The following is a 23,476-nucleotide window of genomic DNA, read 5'->3' on the forward strand; positions in this document are numbered from 1 at the left end:
AAAATGGAGCTAAAAATATTATTTTTTTGCCATGAAATTTGTGATCAGTCATTGACATATTTACCTTACAATACTGTGAAAGAATAAGTAGGTCTTAAATCCATAAAGTGCACAATGACAAAATAAATGAGGTGGAATAGTTTACCTAACCTCCTTGGGGAAAACAAGTCTCATCTGAATTGGCCATGAATTGCTCACTCATGCTACATTAAGAAGCTTGTAACCTTTGCCTTCCATCCTTCATCTCAGAATAGGTAATTTCATTACAGTGCATCTGCTTCTGAATACCAAGCCAAACACTGCTGCACCCTACGTAAAAAGCAATGCAAATGGAAAGTTTATAAAAGTGTAGTGGAATATAAACCAGACAGGACGATACTGCTTTCAAGAATCCTTCTTGAAAGTAGCACGCTTAATTATTTAAATACTCTCCTGTTTCGTGGCCTTGGCACATTCCAAACCTCCCTCACATGTGTGAGATTGTGACTTGGGTAATCACGACAATGCAACTTATGCAAGAGAAAAAGCCTTGAAGCATCTGGGTGCAATGGCATGATGAAAGTCCTCAGAACTCAAACCTTTTGATGTAACCCTGTGAAATAACGTCCAGTGGTCTCACTCTGCATTTGTGTTTCACTCTATTTACTGGTGTGGCTTGATTGACACAATTTGTTGACATTAATTGGTCAAGAATCAATTCAAAATCAGTATTTTTCCTAGTTACTTAACCTCATTGGTTTAAAGGGTGAATGGAGATGTGTTTAAGGCTTATGCAAAGAGTTTGTGGTAGTTTGTTACAGCAGTGTCTTACCATAGCTATATACAACTGAATTATAATAAACCTTCTTTTAAATATTAGAGTTGTGCTAATAGACGATAGTATCATATATCAATAGTCAGAGATATCACCTGTTGGTGATACCTTGGCGATAGCAAGCTGATTATTATTATTATACTGTTAAAATTTATTGTCTGTCAAAAATAACGATGCAGCATGGGTAGCCGCTACTGGGACTCTTCAGAAACATGCCCCGGTGTAGCTGGAATAAACAAGCATTGACTAAAGTGACCACGATCAGCTGTTAATGGCCATGTCGGAGCCGTAACACACTGCATCGCAGACGTGTGCAGTGTATTCACCTTTCAGCTTCACTGATTATAACATCAGTATTTTTTAAGTGAATAATTCTCATAAGTCAGTTATGATGTTCTTCAGTAATGTAAATGTTCTTTTCTCATTTTCTCTAGCTGCTTTTTGAATAACTGAGGAAATGTAAGCATTATGATTTGTAACTTAAAATGTTTCTAATACATTTTTATCATGTTAAATACAAATTCAGCAATATTAAAAACATTCTGCTGCTTTAAGCCTTACGCTGGAGTTGGTTCACTTTCCAGCAATGAAACTAAGTACATAATTAAATTAGTACAATAATATTGTGTATCTGTGAATTGTACACTAATATTTATAGTTACAACAAAACACTATTGCTGTGTGCATTTAGCCGTTTTCCACATACAGTAGTTTTGTGGCTACTTTTTAAGTTTGCATTAGATAATTTCTTTTATTTGATTTTGTCTTTTGTGTCTCCCTTAGTCTGGCCTTTGGAGGCTCCAAACCTGCCAAATGAGTCTTCAGTGGAAATGCTACATAATGCATTCTCCTCCTCATCTGGATTTTATCTTTCACCTAGTTCGGATCCATCCAAAGCCACAGAGAATTACAATCACAATGTTAACACTGGATCAGTACTCGCTTACTCCCTGAACTCTGCCACAAGCCCAGAGCCTCTTGCCACACCTCCTTTACTTTCCTTAACATCTGTAAAGGAAGTTGGATATACCCCCAGAGGTTTCTCCAGACAGCCTCGACAACTCAATTCTCCAGTGCCTACCTCCCATAATGTGTCCTTATTTTGGTCTGCTATCAGCCCAGCTCCTCAAATATCACAGACTACAGGTTCATCTGTGCCATCTAGCTTGCCTTCAGTTGGAGAAGATTCTCCAGATGAGCCTCCTGTTCCATCCCCTCAGATTCAGTATGGGACTGTGGTAGTCAGTGACTCTGCGGTTCCTTTTGGAGACAGATTGGAATCATCTAGCAGAATCCAAGACCTCCAGTTACAAACCACCAATGACTCCAACACCCATCTAGGCTATCAGCAGTTGGAGTCAAGTCATGTGGTTTTTGTACACCATCAAATGACTTCAGTGTCTGTTGAGCCAACTATGGAACCAACTATGGGCCCTCCTGAAGACCTTTTCCCAACCAACACTATGGATGTGGAGTATGGCTCTGGAGATTACCTAGAAACAATGTCCTTCATGGGATCTGAAGGCAACGACTATTCACTAGTTAGCAATCTAGTCACTGATGTGTATGACTTTGAGGACTCGAATTCAGAGACCTATGACACCATGTTCCCCACAAGAATGGTGATGTCATTTTCCAGCAAACACTTGTATCCCTCCTCTACCAGTGTTACTAATTTTTTCTCCAGCAAACCTGTTGAAAGTTCCAGTTTCAATAGCAATTCAACCTTGAATGGAGCCACCACTGACTTAACCAAACAGGTTACAACTTTTCAGAGTTTTACAACCATTGTGCCCTTTACCATGTCAAGACCTCCTGTTTTCACCAGTATTTTGACATCAGACTATGGACACACCATTTCAACCATCCAGCCAACCAGAGTTCATTCTTTACCCGTTCTCTCGACAACTTCAGATGTCTTAAACCAGAACCAGTCTGTCAATGAGACCTCAGAGTTTGCATCTGACTGGCCAGGCACTGTTACAGTCCAACCCACCAATGTTCTTTTACCAGACATGAACAGTTTAGAGTACTACACCATCCAATTGACCAAGGACAATGGTAGCTCACCAGAGCCCACTGCCAATCAGTCGACCTCTAGTGTTTTCTCTTTCATTCCGATTGGCACCACTCATATTGTGAGCACTAGAACCTACACCATTGACCCAAGTTACATGCTGACAGCTTTGTTTGATGAAGATCTACAGCCTACAGGAAACAGTTCCTGGACTGAGGAATCCTCAACAGATATCTCTGGATTTGAACCTTTTAACACCACTATCTTGGATCCCTCTGAAGTTGGACCGAGTTTAACAGATACTACATTGCCATATTTGGAGCCGTCGTTCACACCAACAATAGACCCTTCAACTTCATTGGGAGATATAAACTCAACCACTGATTGGGCTACAACACCTTTTATACCTTACAACACTTCCTTACTGGTGACTACCCCACCTCCAGTGACCAAGGAACCAGATGGCGTGTCTTCTGTTAATAACAGCCAATGGATTATCACCTCACTTCCAACAGAGACCCTCTTTCCTAGTAGTGTACTTCCCACTGTTTTAGTAACCAGCTTTATCAGTATTTCTGAAAGTACAACTGACTCAACCATCAACATCACCTCCACCCCTTCTGCAACGGTAATGGCTGATGAAGGATTTGTGTCTGGAACAACACCTGACACCATGGTTACTGATAGCGATAGCCTTACAACCACATCCTCCCCAGAATTATATAATGACACTACTGAGGCGCCTTTCACTATCTCAAGCTCCAACAACACAACAGTGACTACCGTGAATGACACATCAGTTACAACCCAATCCACAACCCTACCAACAACCACTGCCCGGAAATATCTCTGCAACATCTCTAAATCTGACACCTACTTGATTAGAGTTGGTAAGACATAATAAAAATGAACTTTATATACCAGAAAGATGGTAAAGTCAATTTTTGAGGGCAAATGTGCAACTCAATTCATAAAGCATCTTAAGCAATAACTGGATTAGCAATCATGCAAGCATTATCGTATTTTATTTTAATATTTTAGGTTCCAAAAATAACATAGTTGCTCTGTTGTAGGGTTTCCTCCAGGGTCCACTGCTGGATATGCCAAGGCCAAAGTCAGAGAGATTCTCAAAGCAGAATATAACCGCTCTGTGGAGCTACAGGTACTTTGGACATAATGAATAGATTTGTTTTTCTCTTTTTTTGTTCATGTCTTTATTGATTTAAAGCAGTGACAGCAATTGTACATAATCTAAAAGTATTTTAAACTGTTTTACAAAACAACTTCAATTGCACATACCTTTATTATAGATGTTTTAATTAATAGCTAGATTATGAAATATTTGTACTTTAAAAAATTTATTTGTTATTCAGCAAAGTTTAATTGCAAGGCTGCAAGTTTCTAATGATGAAAAATCTAAAATAAAAATATACATTTTAATGTAAATTTGTTTAATTAAAAGAACATTATGTAGGTTTCCATGCATATATTTTAAAGCGTATTTTGGGATATAAAAATGTACATTGATGCAAAGAAAAACTAATGGAATATTGCACACACACAAAAGTATTTTTTTGCACAGTTCCTATTTATTGCATAAACTGAATTTACAACTTTAAAAAACAAAACAAGTATGGTATTTAAGTATTAGGTATTTATTGTGGGTACTTTTATTTTTCAATATCTCAAGAATTACCTATTGAAATTAACAGTGGCTTCTATTCAAGCTGAGAAAGCTGTAAAGAAATTAGAAATTAATTAGAAAATAATTTGTTTCTTTTAAGAAGTTAGAATGATATTGATAGTTTAACCTGCTTAGTCTTGGTTTGAACCACATAAACGTTAAATACGTTTTGTAATCCAGTGTTGTGTCAGTAGAACATACTGTATAGATAAAATCATCCCTTCCTGTTTTATCTCTTGGGTCCTCATGAACAAACAACACCTAATTTGGCTCAATGGGAACCAACTGGTTCTTTGTAATTCTCTGCATTTAAACAATCCTGAATCAGCCTTGACTTTCTTAAATGCACAGTGAAAGGATTTTTGATATTTCTCCATGTGCTCTAAAAGGATTTGAAATTGCTATTACAAATATGATGTACATATCCTTGACATCAAATGCTCCTTTGTGTGTTGTAGGTAGTGAAAGCTCCTCCAGACTTTGTGTTTCGTGCTGTGTCTGGTGCAGTGGTTTATACTGCTATATCAGTCATTAATGCCCTGAGAATCTCTGCTCGGACCACCAGCTCCTTTATCAGCGTGTCACCCATCAGTCCTATACCAGGTCTGCAGTACCATGTTCATACAGGTAAATGCAAAAGGAAACTTCACGTCAAAGTTCTTGAATATTCTCTCTGGTATTTATATGTTGTTGCTATATGACTATATGCATGTCTTTGGTCTTTCTGCAGTTCTTCAGTTTGTACCCAGCCATGTAGATGTGCGAATGTGTACGTTCAGTGAGCAGGCAGAGAATGGTCTGATCACAGCTTTATCTGAAGTCCGCCGACGCTCACAGGAGTCCACAAACTTCACTGTGAATGTACGTTGACTGCTTTACCAGCTTATGGTATTAAGAGTTTCAAACACCAATAACCAGACACTGAACTCTTTCAAATCCTCTTTATTACTACTTATTTTGTTTAGTTTAGCTTAAAGGTACAGGTTGAAGGACCTGCCATTAGAGGGCGCACTATCAAAACAATAGAATGATGGGATTTGTTGTCTTCTACCCAACCGCTGACAGCCATCAATCAGATGGAAAGATAAATCATGGATTTAACCCGAGTTCAATGATTTGCGCGAGTAGATTGCATACAAAGTCAATCCAAAGACGCGATCAGACTATATCTGGGATCAGACGCGTCCTCGCGCGGGTCTAGCGTGTATGCCCCATGATAGTAACCTTGTTGATCGTTATAATAGCGAGATCTGCATCTCTTTCTAGTTGAAGTTTTTCACAAAGCTACTTCCGCATTTGTCCACGACACTGTTGTCATGTGGTTTCTACGTCAGTAAAGGCGGTAACAAAGGGTAACTAACGTCATTGACAGGCGACTGCACTGCCCCGTGTCACTGTTTAGAATGGGAATTTCTCATGATTTACAAGTTGTTGAAAACATTAGAGATATTGTTAGTAATCAGCTGGACAAAATATATAACACTAGCCTAGTGGTTCTTGGATATTTTACTGCAAATATCTTACAAATTGTACCTTTAAATATACACAACATAATGTACATTATCCAAATGAGAATTACATAGTAATGTTTTTGTCCTTGAACTAGCAAGTTTCTGATTTAAGCAAGAAAGGAGCATGCTTTTAACTTCGGTTATGTGATGCGAATTCAAGGCTTGATTGCTTTCAGTGCAGTGGGATGACATCATCTCCAGTTGTTTGCTCTGATTGGATGAGGAAAACGCAAGACTGCTCAATTCAACCGTTGTCAAGGCAACAAATCTAATGGCTCTTATTCATTTCATTCACTGACGTTCAGAATGTGTATGCGCTTCTTTAATAGATCAGTGAGTTTGAATGAAGAGACTTGTGCTGATAATCCATTAGCTTTCATGGATAAAGTGTATGATTTTATGTTTTAATTTAAAAGATTTTAAACAATTTATTTAACATTTATAATTGTATTGGAGAAACTAAATTCTTTATTATTTTTATTCGTTTTAATTGGTTTATAGATACTTTTTATATATGTTTTAATAGTTCACATTTTACATTAGATGCTTGATTGATGCAGAAATATATATTGTAGAAATATATTTGATGTTACTATAATTTCTAAGTCTGTAATAAGAGTCTCTAATCACTTTAGTTTGACATAATTGTATCTTAGAGACTGAATTGTTTTGTAGATTTTAAACATCACCACGAGTTCTGTGGAAGTGGCGGCTCAGCAGCAGAAGGTTCCAGTGGAGATTACGTTTGCTGTGCGTGATATGCGCGGGTATGTGGCAGGGACAGAGGTGAGCGCCCAGCTTCGACAGCTCAGTGTGGTCGAGTACAGCTACTACCTGGGCTACCCTGTACGGCAGATCGCAGAACGTGAGTCCACACACTGATTTCTGTATAATTGCATAAATACATTGGAAAACAACTGCTATGTAGAACAGTTTAAGGTGATCATACTGGGTTTTATAACAGTGTAGTTGGTTAGACTGTGGGCACCCACCAGGATAGCCAAAGTGGTCCTTCTAGCTTTTAAACCAGCTTCAGTTACCTGGAAATCAGCTTCAGTAAGGTTTGCTGTATGCTATAATGAAAATGGAATAAGATGAGTTCATATTTGATATTTTTTCCTTCTCTGCTCTACTAGCTTTCCACTACCCAGAGCTGAACACAACCCAACTGCTTCGTTCCTCATGGGTTAGAACAGGTACTGACCCGCTGATGTTTAGTTTAACACACTTGTGTTCCAAAGTACACTATTGTTCAAAAGTTAGGGGTCTGTATTATTATGAATTTTATTTTTTTATTTTTTTAAAGAAATTATTATTTTTATTCAGCGAGGATGCATTAAACTGATCAAAAGCGACAGTAAAAAACTACAAAAAGGTTCTATTTCAAGTAAGTGTTGTTCTTTTGAACATTCCGATCATCAAAGTTTGTTCATCAATCCTAAAAAAACCAAATCTATCCCAGTTTCTGTAAAAGTATTAAGCAGCAGAACTGTTGGAATGATTTCCAGAGGATGATGCTGTAAGTTCAGCTTTGCATCACAGAAATTAATTAATTTTTAAAACGTATTAAAATAGAAAAAAGTTATTTAAATCTATAATATTATTTCACAATAGTACTGCTTCTGCTGTATTTTTAATAAAAAACTAAATGCACCTTTGGTGAGCATAAGACACTTCATTCCAAACCAAACCAACCCCAACTGCTGAACAATAGTGGAATGTTTCTACACTATCAAATATTCCAATGAATATCAAATGAGTCATTGCAATGCCATAATGTCATGTTATACATATTCCATTCAGTGTTGTTGGGAGTGTTAGATCAGCGTGTGAGTGACAAGATCTTCAAGGCTACGATTGAGAGGAGACTGGCTCAGTTGCTGGGCGATGCATTGGGTATGGGCCGTCGCTTTAGAAGAGCAACCAGTGTTGGAAACAACAGCGTGCAGGTTTGTAAATCATCCGTGTTAGGTGACCTTATATTTTCTAGCTCATTGGAGTCATTTATAGAGCCCTTCCTGTGTGCATGTCTAATGCCTCTCTGGATTCTTAATCAGTCTCTGTCTTTGTGGCGCTTCCCTACACCTGCTCTCCCTCCGCACATCATCATCATTCGGGACAAGGAGTATCCATGGCAACACCCTCCTATTCATCCCTGGCCTGCAGAGCTACTCAAAAACAACCATTTCACCCCTGTCGGCGCGTCACACTCCATCTGCAGTCTCAGATCAATTATTGAACACAGCTAGAGTGATTCTTAAACCATTAATTGCTTGTTCTGCCTACGTAGAGAAGATTTTTCCGTTTCATAGTGACCTGATTGCTGTCTGGCTGACCTTATGGTTTCTAAGTGACTTATGAAAAATGTTATGAAAGTGGTAGTGGTCTGTTGATGACTGCTAATTAACTGAGAAGGAATGTAGCTGTATTAATGATGCCCAGTGATGGCATTTCTAATTTTAGAGATGATGAATTTTAGAATATCTTGCAAGGACTCTTAAAGTGAATGTTGGATGACGGCAGTCTGCTAAGCTCGGATGTACTGTTAAGATGACATTGTGCAGTCGTCCTCTGTTTCTGTTAATGCACCCTGAGGTAGAAGCACTTTCAAAATGAGCTTTTAACATCCCTGGCCAGTGAAGGTTCACTACTCGGGGCTCTTAATGTAGGTCGAGCACAGGTGAGGTCCACACAGTGACATGCTCTTTTTCCACCCCAATAACCCTGGAGACTGGAAACATTTATTTGGCTCGTCTTTTAGACCCTCAGTGTCTCTGAAAGCCTTTTTTGGGTTTTGTCAGAAAGACATTTCATTTTTAAAAAGCTAATTGCAGCCTATTCAGAGTTCTGATTCATGTGTTTGCATGCTAGGAACAATTATGTGGAATTAAAATTTTAAAGGAATAATTTGCCCAAAAAGATAATTCAAGTCTGTTTGACTTTCTTTCTTCTGTGGAACATGAAAGGAGAATTCTGAAAAATGTCTACTCTTTTTAATTAAATGCAAGTGAAATCTAAGCTCTAAAAGCATCATAAAGGTGCTTTATGCCAGTGTTGTTTTGGTATTATTTATATAATGTTATAGTATTTGTTAATATTTTGAATTAGCTTATATATTCAGTTTTCATTAGTTTTAGTAATTTAATGTGCTTTTTTCATTCATTTTTTGCTTTTTTAGAACCATTTCCAACATGCTTTTTTTGTTTTAGTAGTTTTATTACTTAAAAATCAAAAATAACTGAATATTAAATACGTTTGAGTAATTTTTTAATATAATATTAATATTTTATTAAAATTAGACTAAAATTTAAGATGTCATTCACTGAAAATCATTCAATCATTCAATTAATTAGTTGATTCATTCTCATTGTATCATTTCAGTTTTCATTTTAACTTTAACTTGTAATATAATGTGCTTTTGTCACTTTTTCAGTACAATTTCTATTTAGCTTGATTTTTATTTTAGTTTTAGTAATTTTGGTACTTCAATAATTTTGCGTTTATTTTTTTATCTACCGGTAATATACATTTTTTATTTAAATTAACCATTTTTACTAGTTTTAATAAACAATAACACTGGTCTTCTTTTTGTGAGGAACAAGACTACAATTCAAGATTCTACTGCAAACCGTACTGTGTTCATGAGGCAATTCAGTTGATTCATTCTCGAAATGTGTCGGAATGATTATTTCATAAATTGGACTGATCCTAATCCAACATCTAATATTGTAAAATGAAAATAGTGTATCTCTATAAACACCTACACAGACTCTAAGAATGTTTTGCAATTTATAGATTTTTTTTTTTCAAACCTAGAGTAGGTCCAAATTTTAGATTTAGAATATGTCATAAATGTCTGAATAGTTGTAGTGCATGTTTTTATTATTGAATATGTTATCTCAGTGTTGTGAGTGAAGCTGTTTTTAAACAATATGTAAAAGTGTAAAAAGGACAATGCAGTGAATTGAACTGCACATCAAACTTTGTCAACAAGGCCTTTTTTTTCCACTTTGTTCAGATTGTACAGACCACTCCTCTTGTGGGCCCTGATAACCCTGTGGAGATTATCTACTTTGTGGAAGGAGCTAATGGACAGAGACTTCCCGCCGCTACCACAGCCAGCATGTTCAACAGTCTTGACGTGCAGCATGCAGCGATCATCATGGGATACCGCGTCCAGGGAATATTAGCACAGCGTGAGCATCCAGACTTTTAATTCTTTCAGTTGAAAAAGAAAGTGAACCAAGACTCTAACAATGATGAAATGATCATTTAAATAATTTTGATTGATGGTAACATAGCAGGCAGTGTTTATTTTATTATTATTATTTTATTTTTTTTGTGGTAGCATTCTTTATTTCTACTGCTCTAAACATCTAAGAGGTGAGTTCAGATAGCGTGACATCTCAAGAGAGCTCTGCCTTTTTATGTATGATTTATATGTGGCAGGCTTACAACTGCATCACCCACAGCATAAACATTAGATTCATTAGACTAAATTTAGTAGCTTCCTGTTGTATAACTTTGAATTTTAGCTCAATCCTCCACTTGCAGTGCACTAAAAAACAGGCCAACCCAAATTTAGTTACTGTTGCGGTTTAGTTGATCCAACACAATACAATGAATGGAATTGTATATTTTCATTCAACATATGCTAATAAGTTTGAGATTGTAGATATTTAACTGCGCATGCTGTTTCTTTCATATTTAGATTGCCCATATTTAATGCTAAAAGTTAATCTTTAAGAACACTAATGATTTAGTAACACTGAATACTAATATATTTTTCATTAAGACAGTAAGTTTTTTTTTTTTTCATTTTGTTTTGTTTAAATAGGGTGACCATATTTCAGTTTTCAAAAAAGAGGAAAGTGGGAGAATGATGCACCATAGTGGTGGGGGCGGGGGGTTGAGGGGGGTTAAAGTAGCCCACAAAGTAGCGCAATGACCATATCCTAAATATATAATAAAATAAAACATATACAAATTTTACAGTCACATTATGTAGTTTGACCATAAACACAGCTAAAAGGCTTCCTACCAGTGGTCATCCTTCAGAAAACTTAACATCTACCACAGTTTTATCATAGGTAGAATGCAAAATGTTTCAGTACAAGCATTTTAGTCGAATGTAATTTATGCAATGTTTCAAACCTTTAAACCACGGCAAAATCAACCCGCCTGAACATACTAAAATCAGCCCAAATCTGTGCAAAACATTTTGGCAACCCTGCATTCAAAGCAATTGAAATAGTGTACTCTGCGTATTGATTGCGGTTCCCTGATTCGCAAAAATCATATTCAATATTAGAATTTTTGCGGAAGCAAACATGGTCAGAAATTCAGTGGGATTAAGAAAACAGTCCTGTGGGTTTTAAAGGGTTAGTTCACCCCAAAATGAAAATTAAAATATATTTAAAAAGAAAAGGTTTTTAAAATTGCAATAGTCACAGATATTTATATTTCATTACCCCTGTGTATGTTCAGCTGTGGAAAAGCAGGCCTCGCCTCCCTCAGACACAGAGAAGACCAACACGTGGATAATCGTAGGGGTGGTGGTCCCTGTGGTGGTGGTGGTCATTATAATAACTATCCTGTACTGGAAACTCTGCCGCACTGACAAACTGGAATTCCAGCCAGATACCATGAGCACCGTCCAACAAAGACAGAAGGTGAGAGACTGAAAACGCTGTGTAATGATTCAAATGAAATGTATTCTGGGATCCTGAAGCATTTGTGAGATTTCTTCCTTCTTTCTAACGTAAGGTTCAACTGTAGGTCAAGTCGTCATTTTGTTTTGCTTTACTCTTATTTCTGCTGATGTGTCAGTGATATTCCTAATCAGTCAATGGGCTCCCGTGAGTCTGAGCTGCTTATCTCGTCTCTCACTGAGTGATTTAAATGACTCTGTAGCCAGATGCAAGGCAGCTTTGAAAGATCAGAATTGGATATTAGTTGGCCATCCACTACTCTACCTATTTCAACTCTCAGTTGTTCTTGGCATTGAAAAGACTGATTCATTTATCAAATGAGTTCGTTTAGACAGTTTATTTCAATGATGCGATTCAGTCATCCGTTGAGTCATGAGTCCAACCGTTCCCAGAAGTCGCTGCGTCATCATTGTAGTGAAATAAATGTTTATCTGTTCTAATGTTTATCTCGAATTTACCCAGTGTTTGTATGGGTTGTGTCTAGGCATGAGCTAAACTACATATTTTTAAAATTGACCAATGAGTCAGTTTTCTGAAAGACTCGTCAGTTTCAAGAAAGTGTATTAAGAGTTGAAAAGATGTTATGCAATGGCCCACATTTTTATACTTTCAAATTGTATACTTGTTAGATAACTAGCCAACCATTTTTCTTATATATGCTGTATTATTCTTATTTTTGATTATTTACTTTAAATTATTCACATTTTAACTAAATTATATATATTTCAAGCTCACCAGAAATATTAGTTCTGTTATCATTTACTCACCCTCAAGTTGTTCCTAACCTGTATGAGTTTCTTTCTTTCTATTAATTGCTTTCTTCTGTTAAACACAAAATATAAATAAGATATTTTTTTAATAATCTTGGTATCCAAAAAGTTGGATGGTAGCCATTGACTTCCATAGTAGGGAAAATTACTATTGAAGTCAGTGGCAACTGGCATCTGGTTACCAACCTTCTTACAAATATCTTTATATTTTGTGTTTAACAGAAGAAAGCAGTTCATACTGGTTAGGAACAACTTTGGGGTGAGTAAATGATGACAGAATTTTTATTTTTGAGTGAACTATCCCTTAAGTTGATTTCATCCTATTGAATCATCTTGAAAGCACCACTTCAGCTTTACACTGCCCTGCTCTTATAATGAAAGTCTTGCTAGTGCTGTTGTCACTACTATAACTAGACCTGTCATGCATGAGCACATTCACTTGCGGAGGCCCAGCAGTAATGAAGTCAACTGCTGAGCTTGCTGATGGGTTAATGCTCAGTAGTGATCTTCTTATCCAGAGCAGTGCCTGCTGGTCCTCTCAGTCTGAGCATCTTGATTTAACTTCACTCGTACGAGGAGCACAGTCATTACACACATCATATGTGCCCTTACTAGCACACTCACAATCCTCAAGAATTACCTCCACTCTCATCTACATTCTCGACAAGGTCCTATCTTGGTACTTTAGTGAGGTTCTCTGGTTTAATCAGTTTACATTGTTAAATGGCCTGCTTCTCATGCTCTTACTTCAATCCGTATTTCATGGATTTGACACATAAAGGAAAAGATGCTTAAAAAATACTTATTCTCCAAATTCTGTCTTCATTTACTTAACCTCAAGTCGTTTCTTACTTGAGTTTCTTTCAAGCCTTTCTTTCTTCTGTGGAACACAAAAGAACAGAATGTTTCCAAAATCCAGTATGGTTATAAGGCATCGTGACTAAAAAAGTTCATTGTTAATGCCTGGCTTAACTAATGGTAACTCTACTGTAATTGAATATTTCATTTGTCTCAGTTTTGAAGTTAGAATTCATCATCTATTGGCTGTTAAGGAAATGATGTAGAAAAAAAAAATTAAATAAGCTTTGCAGTTGCCAGATTATATTTTTAGTCGCTTTGGATAGAAGCATCTGCTAAATGAGTAATTGTGAATATAAATGAACAGATTGTCTTCTGTTACACTGAGTTGTTCTATGCTACTTCCGTGACAATATCACTCACATCTCTAGTTTTTCCACCTGTTTTGCTGTTTGTGCTCCTGTAAACACATTGGAGCCAATTTAGAGCTTCTCTCTCTTTTTCTCTCTATGTCACATCTTAACACTCGCTCTCTCATGATTGTTTAGTCCACCTCCTCATTACAGAAATCCAAACCAGTAATCCAGAGGTCAATGACTCCTGTCAAGAGCAAAGAGCTTTTAGATAGTAGTGATGAGGAAGAAGAGGAGGAGGAGGAGGAGGAGGAAGAGGAGGAGGAGGATGAAGAAGAAGAGGAGGAAGAAGAAGAAGAAGAGGAGGAGGAAGATGATGAAGAGGAAGAGAGGAGAGAGAAGAAGGTAGAGGCTGGTAGAGGAGATGTAGTGTACAGTAGACTGTAGAATAGTCTTCCAGTTGGTCCCCACACAGGAAGTACAAGATTCCTCTTCCTCTTTGACCTTCAAAGGAGTGCCGTCCCAGTACCAGTCACTGTCAACCTCATCTGTATTTACACCATTTGGTAGTTCTCTGTGGACCCTGTTGATCTGAGAATATAGCCTGAATTGCACACAAGTGACTCTTGAGCTGGTTCTTTTAAACAAATTGACTCACATTAATTGATTCAGAAAGATTCAATACCAATTCATCTGTTTGAAATGATTGGCTCACTCTCTGAATCAGTCGGAGGGGTTACTGAATCAGCATCTTCAGCATCCTACTGAAAATAAACTAGAATTTTACTGTGTTATGTTGTACAAATATAGTATGCTAGAATATGAAGTGCCATTCAAAAGTTTGGGGTTGGCAAAGTTTTTGAATCTTTTGAAAAAAGTCACCAAAAGCCGCAGTTTTTTGTTACCGTAAGAACAGAAATATTGTCAAATATTATTACAATTTAAAATAACAGTTTTCTATTTAATTAAGTTTTGCTTAATTTATGCATTTATTTTTAGAATGTATCCTTTTTTTCGGAATTATATGCTGTTTTAATGAACAGCATCTCATTTACATAAAATTGTAATTGTAACTTATTAGCTCAACTAAGTATTTAAAAAAACTTGCTGACTCCAAACTTTTGAACAGAATTGTTTGCTGCCTCCTCAAGTATGAAAAATCATTGTATTCCTTATGATTCCCACCCCTAAATGTATGGAAGGAATTTTCTGCCAAATTTAAATAAATAAATGAAATGATTAAAATTAAAATTAAAACCAGATTAACTATTTCATTACAGAAAACTGTACGCAAAATATGTGACAAAATTGAGAATAAAATTAAATGATTTCATTTTCACAGTGAAATCCCTGTCAAATTGAAAAATAAAATGCAATTGGTGATTTCACATTTCATTTTCAATACAGTCTCGAGGCAAGACTGCCAATATTAAAATGAAAAGCCAAACGTGAAAAAGAAACTACACATACAGTTTTTACAAAGCTCTTTATTAACGCTCACGCAATAATAGTGACACAATTCAAATTGAAATGTCAATTTTACTTGTCATTTTAATTCCTCTTTTATTTCTCTGTTTTCATTTTCGTTTTCATTTTCAAAGACAACCTGCATGCAAATTATATGTTAATGAGTGGGTGTGGCTTATTCTAGTAACGGCGCTAGAGACAGTCGTCGAAGTCTCGTGTGCATGAGTTGAATGGTGGTTGAAACAATGTGTGAAACGACATTAAAATGTGAATATATTGTAATCGAGACATGGCGAATCTGTTAGTGAGCTTTTGCGGGAAGCTGCTGCAGCATTAGAACGTGGAAGAAACAACCAGCCTGACCAGCATGCGTCAAACCCTCGACCCACTGCAGTTCCTCGGCCTGAGCCTCCACGAGACTCCCCGGAAAATCTGCTGTCTGCTGAGTTTGTGACGGCTGCAAAATGTCCAAGTGTATCCAAGATAGATTCAACTCGTAGCAAAATGAAGTCATTATCATCCGAAATGTTTGCTAGCTGGTTTAATTCTGCTGCTATACTGGCCATAACCGCCATTATAGCTCCTCCACGTAACAACGTAATTGAGCCACACCCACTTATTAACATATAATTTGCATGCAGGTTGTCTTTGAAAATGAAAATGAAAATGAAAACAGTGAAATAAAAGAGGAATTAAAATGACAAGTAAAATTTACATTTCAATTTGAATTGTGTCACTATTATTGCGTGAGCGTTAATAAAGAGCTTTGTAAAAACTGTATGTGTAGTTTCTTTTTCACGTTTGGCTTTTCATTTTAATATTGGCAGTCTTGCCTTGAGACTGTATTGAAAATGAAATGTGAAATCACCAATTGCATTTTATTTTTCAATTTGACAGGTATGTCACCGTGAAAATGAAATCATTTAATTTCATTCTCAATTTTGTCACATATTTTGCGTACAGTTTTCTGTAATGAAATCGTTAATCTGGTTTTAATTTTAATTTTAATCATTTCATTTATTTATTTAAATTTGGCAGAAAATGCCTTCCATATAAATGTGTTTGTTAGTAGTACAATCAAAAATAGTGTTGTGTGAATATACAGTAGTTGATGTCAACATGTCAGTCTTGATGGGAACACAAGCAACTTTTTATTATCGCCCTCATCCAAATCAGAAACCTGTCAGAAGCATAAAGAAAAAAGAAAGTATTGAGGAGGAAGTAGAAGAGGAGGAGGAGGAAGAAGAAGAAGAGGAGGAGGAGGAGGAGAAAGAAGAAAAGGCCCAAGAAAAACCAAAGAAAACTATAAAGAAGCCATATAGTATAAGGAAGCCGGAGGTATCTGTACAGTACAGTGTCGATGGGAGTGCTATGACGTAGTGACGTGTTTTCTAGAATGCAGCAGTTAATCCTAGAAACAGTATTTCTTTTTCTGATAATCTTCCTTTGTGACAATGATAACCAGCAATTGGGACAGAAAACATGTTATCTCAACAACAGATGCATGCATTTTAATGTGTCGATAATAACCTAACCTCTGTCTCTGGCCATTTGGTCTAAGCCTGTACAGCTTCAGCTGTATTGTGGCCTAGATTTGGTTACAGCAGCAATAGAGGCAAACAGAAAGAAGATAAGAGTTTTCTTTATCACAAACAGAATTAGTCTAAACCGCTTCATTTGCATTTGAAAGGGAATGCGATGGGAAACAGAGAAATAGAAGTATTCCCAGAAGATGAGCATATTTCAGTGAATCCATCTCTGTTGTGCTGCTACACATACAGCACGACACAAAAGAACCCAGCTTATGTATTTTTCATACATTTCTGTGTTTTCTGGCAATATATGAAACATAGAATTAAATCTGATCCACTGTGACCCTGTGCACAGTTACTTTGATCTGGAAAATTCTAAAACAAACAACGGTGATTCATCAGCATTGAAGAAATCGTTCACCCAAAAATGAAAATCCTGTCATCATTTACTGACCCTCAAGTCTATATTATTTTTGTTTTCTTGTGAACACATGTCCAGGCTTTTTTTCATATGATGAACATGGACAGTTGCTTTTCTAAAGAGGCCCATATGATTTGGGAACAAGCCTTCTGATGTCTTTGTGTGATGAACAGAAATTATGCATTATTAATTTTCCCCTGCTTTGGTATTTTTACTGTTGCTACTAGATAACTGAATCAGGATGAATGACTGAGCTTTGAATCTGAGTCAACCAATTCATTGGAAAGATTCAACTCAAATCCGAATCTGAATCATTACTTCTCTCGTGAATGCTCCAAGAAGAGCAATGTCAGGATTTTGACTTGATTTTTAGTCTGGGTTCAAACGAGTAGGAACATAGAGCTTGAGTTTTTGGATTCGTTTTGATCCAGTCCTCATTCACTTTTATTACATTGAAAAAAGTGTCTAGAATATTCTTCAAAAAATTCAGGTTTAATATTAAGGTTGGTAAACAATGATTTATTTGGAATCATTTTCATTTTGGGTGGACTGTACCTTTAAATCTCCTTCTTCAAAACTTTTTTTTTTTTGGTGGCTGCTGGTCGTTGAAAAACGCCAGTGTGAATTAGCTTTCTCTGCTATTGTTTTTGTTCGCTTCATTAAATCTTTCAGAGTGCTGCAGACCGACAGGCTATTACAGCCCGTCTAGCTGGTCTGGCTTGCGGTCTGTCTGCTGACCTCGAATCAAGTGCATCCATTTTGAATGCTCCGTCTTCTCATTGTCTCTTTGAGAGCCAATTACTGTCCTCTTGCTCAAATTATTCTTTTGACAATCTATGGATTATCGAATTTCATATTCTATCTCCATGCCTCGTGTACATGCGCTTTGACATTGACATTTACTCGATGGCTGGGCCGAAGCCTGACCTGATTCGGTCTAGTGTTTGTGAGCAGTTTTAAATAAACATTTAGTTGTTTAACTTTCATCCCTCACTCCCCTTTGCAATCCCTCCATTTCCTTCACAAACATCCTTCTGCATTCATTTTGATTCTCCTAATGAACATTTTCCTCTCTCTGGGGTGGGGGTCTTTTTAGCTGCAGACACCCAGCGTGAAGGGTTTCGACTTTGCCAAGCTGCACATGGGCCAGCACAGTAAGGATGATCTCATGGTCATTCAGGAGCCGTTGCCACTTCCTGTGGCCGCCAAGGACCAAAGCCCAGCTGAGAACGCAGAGGTGCCCACACCAAAGTCCAAAGCTTCCCGCAATGGCCAGCGACGCAGGGGCCAGTAAGTCTGATAAATGCTTTTTTTGATATTCAGGAGCTAACATTTTACACATAATTGAGTTTTTGGTAACACTTTACAATTAGGCTCTATTTGGTTACATCATTAGTTGACTACATTAGTTATATCTACAACATTTTTCATTTGTTTTACTAATAAAATTTTTAAATCAAAGGTTAGTTAATGAACAATAGACATCTACAGCATTTATTAATCTTTTTTTATTTCATTTATTTTCCTAATGCATAATTACATGAGTAAACAAGAACAAACAAATCGTTTACATTTACCTACTATATTTAACTATTTTCAGGCACTGCGTAATATCACTGCGTCTGCTGCACCAATGATACGACAGCAAAGTTCCTTGATTATTACGCCGGAATGAGAGTATAGTTCCTAGACATATTGGCCTAGAAAATCACAACTTTCCATTTTCCGTCGGTCTTAGTACACGATGTGACTACAGAGGAGTCAAGTTTTAAATAGGGAAAATATAGGAACTCTTTGGTCATTTTTGAGCGAGATGCTAACGGTCAGATTCAATGATCTATGCTAAGCTAAGCTAAACCCGGAGATCGGCTGAATGGATTCAAAAACTGTATTGTTTTAAAACTCAACTGTTTAACTCTAGGGGAGTTAAAAAATTAGCCTATTTTCAAAAAAAAAAAGTGTAGTGTTCCTTTAAATCAGTGCTCTAAGATTAAGTATTGCTCATTGTTAGTTTGTGTTAACTAATAAATATCCTAAATGGGGCATTGCGGTAAATTTGACCTGTTTTTGAACCACAGTCTAGTATAAAAAGAAATCCACTTACAATAGCAAACGGGTTCCGTTTTGCATTGTGCTGCAGTAACCTCATATTAAAATAACTTGTTAATTTATTTAAAGGCAAGAATGTAGCTAAGAGTGAGTCGACTGCTGATCAATAGAAAGCTTTTTAAAAGGATTACATCTCACACTCTAATCAATGAAATTACCACAGATCTCATGTCTTGCAAACATTACGAGAACATGAAACCTTGTTACAAATAGACAGAAGTTATGTCATTATTTTACATTCCTTACTGCTTAAATGAAATAAATGCATATTTCTCGAACTATATTTAGAGTTAATAAATATAAAATAAAACGAATACATAAATTACTGCTTAAATGGAATAAATCCATATTTCTGGACTGTATTTAAAGTAAATAAAACTAAAATAAATAAATACAAAAATTCTCATTGTTGTGTCCGTGCATTGGTAACACATACTAACTAGTCTAAGCTTAAATAACCAGTCAGAGATGAATAAATTCCTAGTTATTAAGACAGTAAGTTAAAAAGCTGTGGACTAAAAGGGCAGCGAATAGGTAATGGACTCATGACCATGTCATGAACCTTTGTGTGGACGCTTTAGATCTGAAAGTGCTCTTTAGAAGCATGACAGGATTAGGTCATCACCCTCTTGCATTTACCCTGGAGACACATGCCTCATCAAAACTGGATGAAGGGTAAATATCATTGGCTGTCAAGATGAAGATGTCAGGAGTTTGCTCATGTTTGTCATGAATTAGATCAAAGGAAAATGTAAGGTCAAAAGGAGCATAAATGTACATTTCATGTGTATTAGTTGTGTTCATAGTTTTTAAATTAAAAATTAAATTTAAATTTATGCATTTAGCAGACGCTTTTATCCAAAGCGACTTACAGTGCATTCAGGCTATCAATTTTTACCTATCAATGTTTTTCCACATTGTTTTGAAACGTGATAGATGTGTGTCTTAGATGTCATCAAATGCACATTTTGTTGACAGTTTGGATGGAATAAGGGAAAAAGCATTGTGTTTCCATAGCATGCTTTAGAAGTAAAAGATTTTATGTTGTGTATTTTGCTTAGGATTTCTCCATCAGAGGGCGACTCCATTGGCAGTGACCCACCCAGCGACAGAGGATCACCCGAGGAGGGCATAAAAACCTCTGGTCTGCCGACCGATCCTAAGCAACCACGTAAAATAGCTGCAAATGGACTAAACGGTAAGTTTGCACACATTTTGATTAATATTGATGTATTGCATTTTTTTTCTCATGCTATTGAATTGCAGAGAGATTGAATCTGGCCCCACGTATTTGACAGTTGCAATAGTGACCTGCCTAATTGTGATATGATCAATCCTGACATGTATCACAGTATGCATGACATCATCAAGCTGCAAATTTACCCCATGGAGGACTGGGAGTGCTACAAATAATAAATCAATTTATTAGTTAATAATAATAATGTAAATATAATTTGCATGAGGTAGTCATTTAGAATTTTTAAGTTAAATTAAAAAAAAAAAATGTTTAAAATAATGTAATTGTTAATTCATATTTTTGTTAATTAAAATAAATATGAAGTAAAATTAAACAGAATTATTAGATGAAAAAAATTAGAAGTGTTGCTTTGGCAACAAATTAAAATAAGTTGAAGTACTAACATGAAAATTTTTATAAATTAATAAAATAAATTCATATAAATATTTTAACAATTAATTACAGTAGCAAAAGCATATAACAAATTACTAAAGCATAATGTTATAATATATTAATAATACTGAAATTACATTGCAAAAAAATAAATATGTAACTTATGTTTAATAACTAAAATGCTTTTCTTAATCCAGTTTCTTTTTAATTAACAAAATGTATTTGGACAGTTCACATGAGGGGCCAACCAATGCAATTTTGACAATGTTAAGACACACCACTTTTGTTTAGTTTTTAGCTCGTTGACCGCCAAGAAAGGCAAATGATTCCTTGGTTTTATTAAGCGGCAGTCTACGTTTTACATAATAGCCCGTGGAAGAAGAACATGTGATGTGAGATGTACAGAGAGGAAGAAGTAATAAAACCTGTGTCTTTCAGCTGAAGATTTGTGGCTCTTCCTCTTGATTTCCTCTCCAGTCAGCCCAGCCTCATTCATCCTGCCTCCTTTGTGAAGAATGACTAACACTCGTCTTTACTCTTGACTGCTTGGGATTTTTTTTTTTTTGCTCTCTTTGCCTTTATCTCTCTCTCTGTGTGTTCCTCTCTTGTCAAACAGTGCCTGTGGCGATGACCCTCTCTCAATACTCATTTCTGCTTTAACAAACTAAATAGGCTACAGTCTTGACTAGCCAAAAAATGAAAGGGTTTCAGTCATAGCACCTCATATTCTCTCCCTGTCTAATGGCTGTTCCCTTTTAACGCCCTTCCCTTACGAAAATCCTTTTCATCCTCCTCTTCTCATGATTACGTTCCAGTGATAACCGTTTTCCGAGATCAAATCCTTTCTCACCCAGCATTCCACTCAAACATGCTTTTACATACAACTTATGCTATATTCCATCTCAATAAATCACATCAGCCATCATTTAACATTTCTCTCTCTCTTTTACACTCCGTCCATCCGCTCATCCATGTGTTACTGGCTCACAGGGAAGAATAGAATTGGTAAGAGTGGTGCTGATTTGTACAGTAGCATTAGATTTCATAGTTCTTATTTTTCTTGTTCATATTTTTTTTAACATCATCCTGCTGCATTAAAAAAAATAAAAAAATAAAGCAATGTATCATCCAGCTCTTCACACATTTGATTTAAAATGAGTGTCTTTAGAATCAGTAAGACGCTGCCCCCATCTGGTGTGAAATGATATTTGAAAGATGAGATTCTGATTTTTGACATGCTTGCTTTGTTGGGTGTCAGCACATAAGAGGCAGGCTTTATTTTAATAGGTTAGAACATATGAGATATGTTTATGAATTGTCAATGACAGCGTCATGTATGAATTTCATTGCATTATTAAAAAAAAATACTTTAATGAATAAAGATTGATAATAATGAATAAATGGCAATTATTTTAAGGATGAATGGCACAGTAAAAAAAAAAAATTATTTCAGGAAAATTTTTTTTTTTTTTTTTTTTTTGTCTGTGCAATGAAATTTATACAATTGATTATTTTCCGATTATTTTGGGGGCCATTATACACAGTAATTTAACAAATTACACTCATAAACAATAGAAATACAATGATACTGTATAATGTAAGTCACTTATGCTCCCCAAGGCAGTAATAAATTTATTTATTAATACTTTAAAATGTAATTTATTTCTGTGATGCAAAGCTGAATATTCAGCATCATTTCTCCAGTCTTCAGTGTCACATGATTTTTCAGAAATCATTCTAATATGCTGACTTAGTGCTCAGTTGGTTTTTAATATTGAAAATAATTATGTTATTGTGGAAACCATAATCCAGAATTGATTTGAAATGGAAATCTTTTGTAACATTATTAATGTCTCTTTTAATTAATTAAATGCATCCCTGCTTAATAGAAGTATTAAAGTGTTTTTTTTTTTTAAATGACTGACCCCAAACTTCTGAACAGTCATTTGCCCCTGTGAAGTCTGACACTTTCTCATATTCCTTATAGGTCCACCCCCAATGAATGGCATGGATGAGCCTTTATCTTCAGCTTCCATTTTTGAGCATGTGGACCGAATGTCCCGCCCGACGGATGGCCCTAAACGCCCCCCTAATAGAATCCAGCTCATTGCCATGCAGCCGATGCCAGCCCTGCCCTTACCCAGCCCTACAGCCAATGACAGAGCAGCAGAGAACGCCAAGCTTAACAAAGAGGTATCCTACACAACCCATACTTCTCACCCCAATGCATTTCATATGGCTTCTCCTTAGGGACCCATTTCAAACTTCAAGGTCACAGCGTCTAAAAGCCCCATCACCAATAATCAATATGTGCTTCTCATTGACTGCAAGATCATTGACTGTTCTTTGTCCTCCAGATCCAGGTGGCTTTAAGGCACAAGTCTGAAATTGAGCACCATCGCAATAAGATCCGCCTGAGGGCCAAAAGGAAAGGCCATTATGACTTTCCTGCTATGGATGATCTCATTGATGGTATTGGCGACCCCAAAGAACAGGATCAAATCTACCAGAAGGCCCAGATGCAGATTGACAAGATACTTGATCCAGATATCCACATGCCCTCACTGTACACCGAGCCCAAGAAAAGGTAAAAAGGGCCTTCAACCGATAATCAGGCCAGTTCTCACCAAATCTGAATTTTCTACACAAAGTCATGCCC

At 36.3% G+C, this 23,476-nt stretch overlaps 1 protein-coding gene across 2 annotated transcripts in view; it reads left to right on the forward strand.

Annotated features, from left to right (window-relative positions):
- LOC132101650 (UPF0606 protein KIAA1549-like) overlaps nucleotides 1–23,476 on the forward strand; it is a 50,657-nt gene that overhangs the window by 21,594 nt on the left and 5,587 nt on the right. For both annotated transcript variants that reach the window (XM_059506746.1, XM_059506749.1), the window contains exons 3-15: nucleotides 1,598–3,721; nucleotides 3,905–3,993; nucleotides 4,974–5,142; nucleotides 5,246–5,376; nucleotides 6,702–6,891; nucleotides 7,163–7,222; nucleotides 7,830–7,975; nucleotides 10,045–10,222; nucleotides 11,514–11,698; nucleotides 18,175–18,368; nucleotides 20,249–20,385; nucleotides 22,805–23,010; nucleotides 23,175–23,404. In XM_059506746.1, the coding sequence (XP_059362729.1) occupies nucleotides 1,598–3,721; nucleotides 3,905–3,993; nucleotides 4,974–5,142; nucleotides 5,246–5,376; nucleotides 6,702–6,891; nucleotides 7,163–7,222; nucleotides 7,830–7,975; nucleotides 10,045–10,222; nucleotides 11,514–11,698; nucleotides 18,175–18,368; nucleotides 20,249–20,385; nucleotides 22,805–23,010; nucleotides 23,175–23,404 (4,039 nt within the window). The remainder of the gene's footprint in view (nucleotides 1–1,597; nucleotides 3,722–3,904; nucleotides 3,994–4,973; nucleotides 5,143–5,245; nucleotides 5,377–6,701; nucleotides 6,892–7,162; nucleotides 7,223–7,829; nucleotides 7,976–10,044; nucleotides 10,223–11,513; nucleotides 11,699–18,174; nucleotides 18,369–20,248; nucleotides 20,386–22,804; nucleotides 23,011–23,174; nucleotides 23,405–23,476) is intronic.

The sequence above is a fragment of the Carassius carassius genome, chromosome 23 (genome assembly GCF_963082965.1).
Source record: "Carassius carassius chromosome 23, fCarCar2.1, whole genome shotgun sequence".
Taxonomy (NCBI): Eukaryota; Metazoa; Chordata; class Actinopteri; order Cypriniformes; family Cyprinidae; genus Carassius; species Carassius carassius.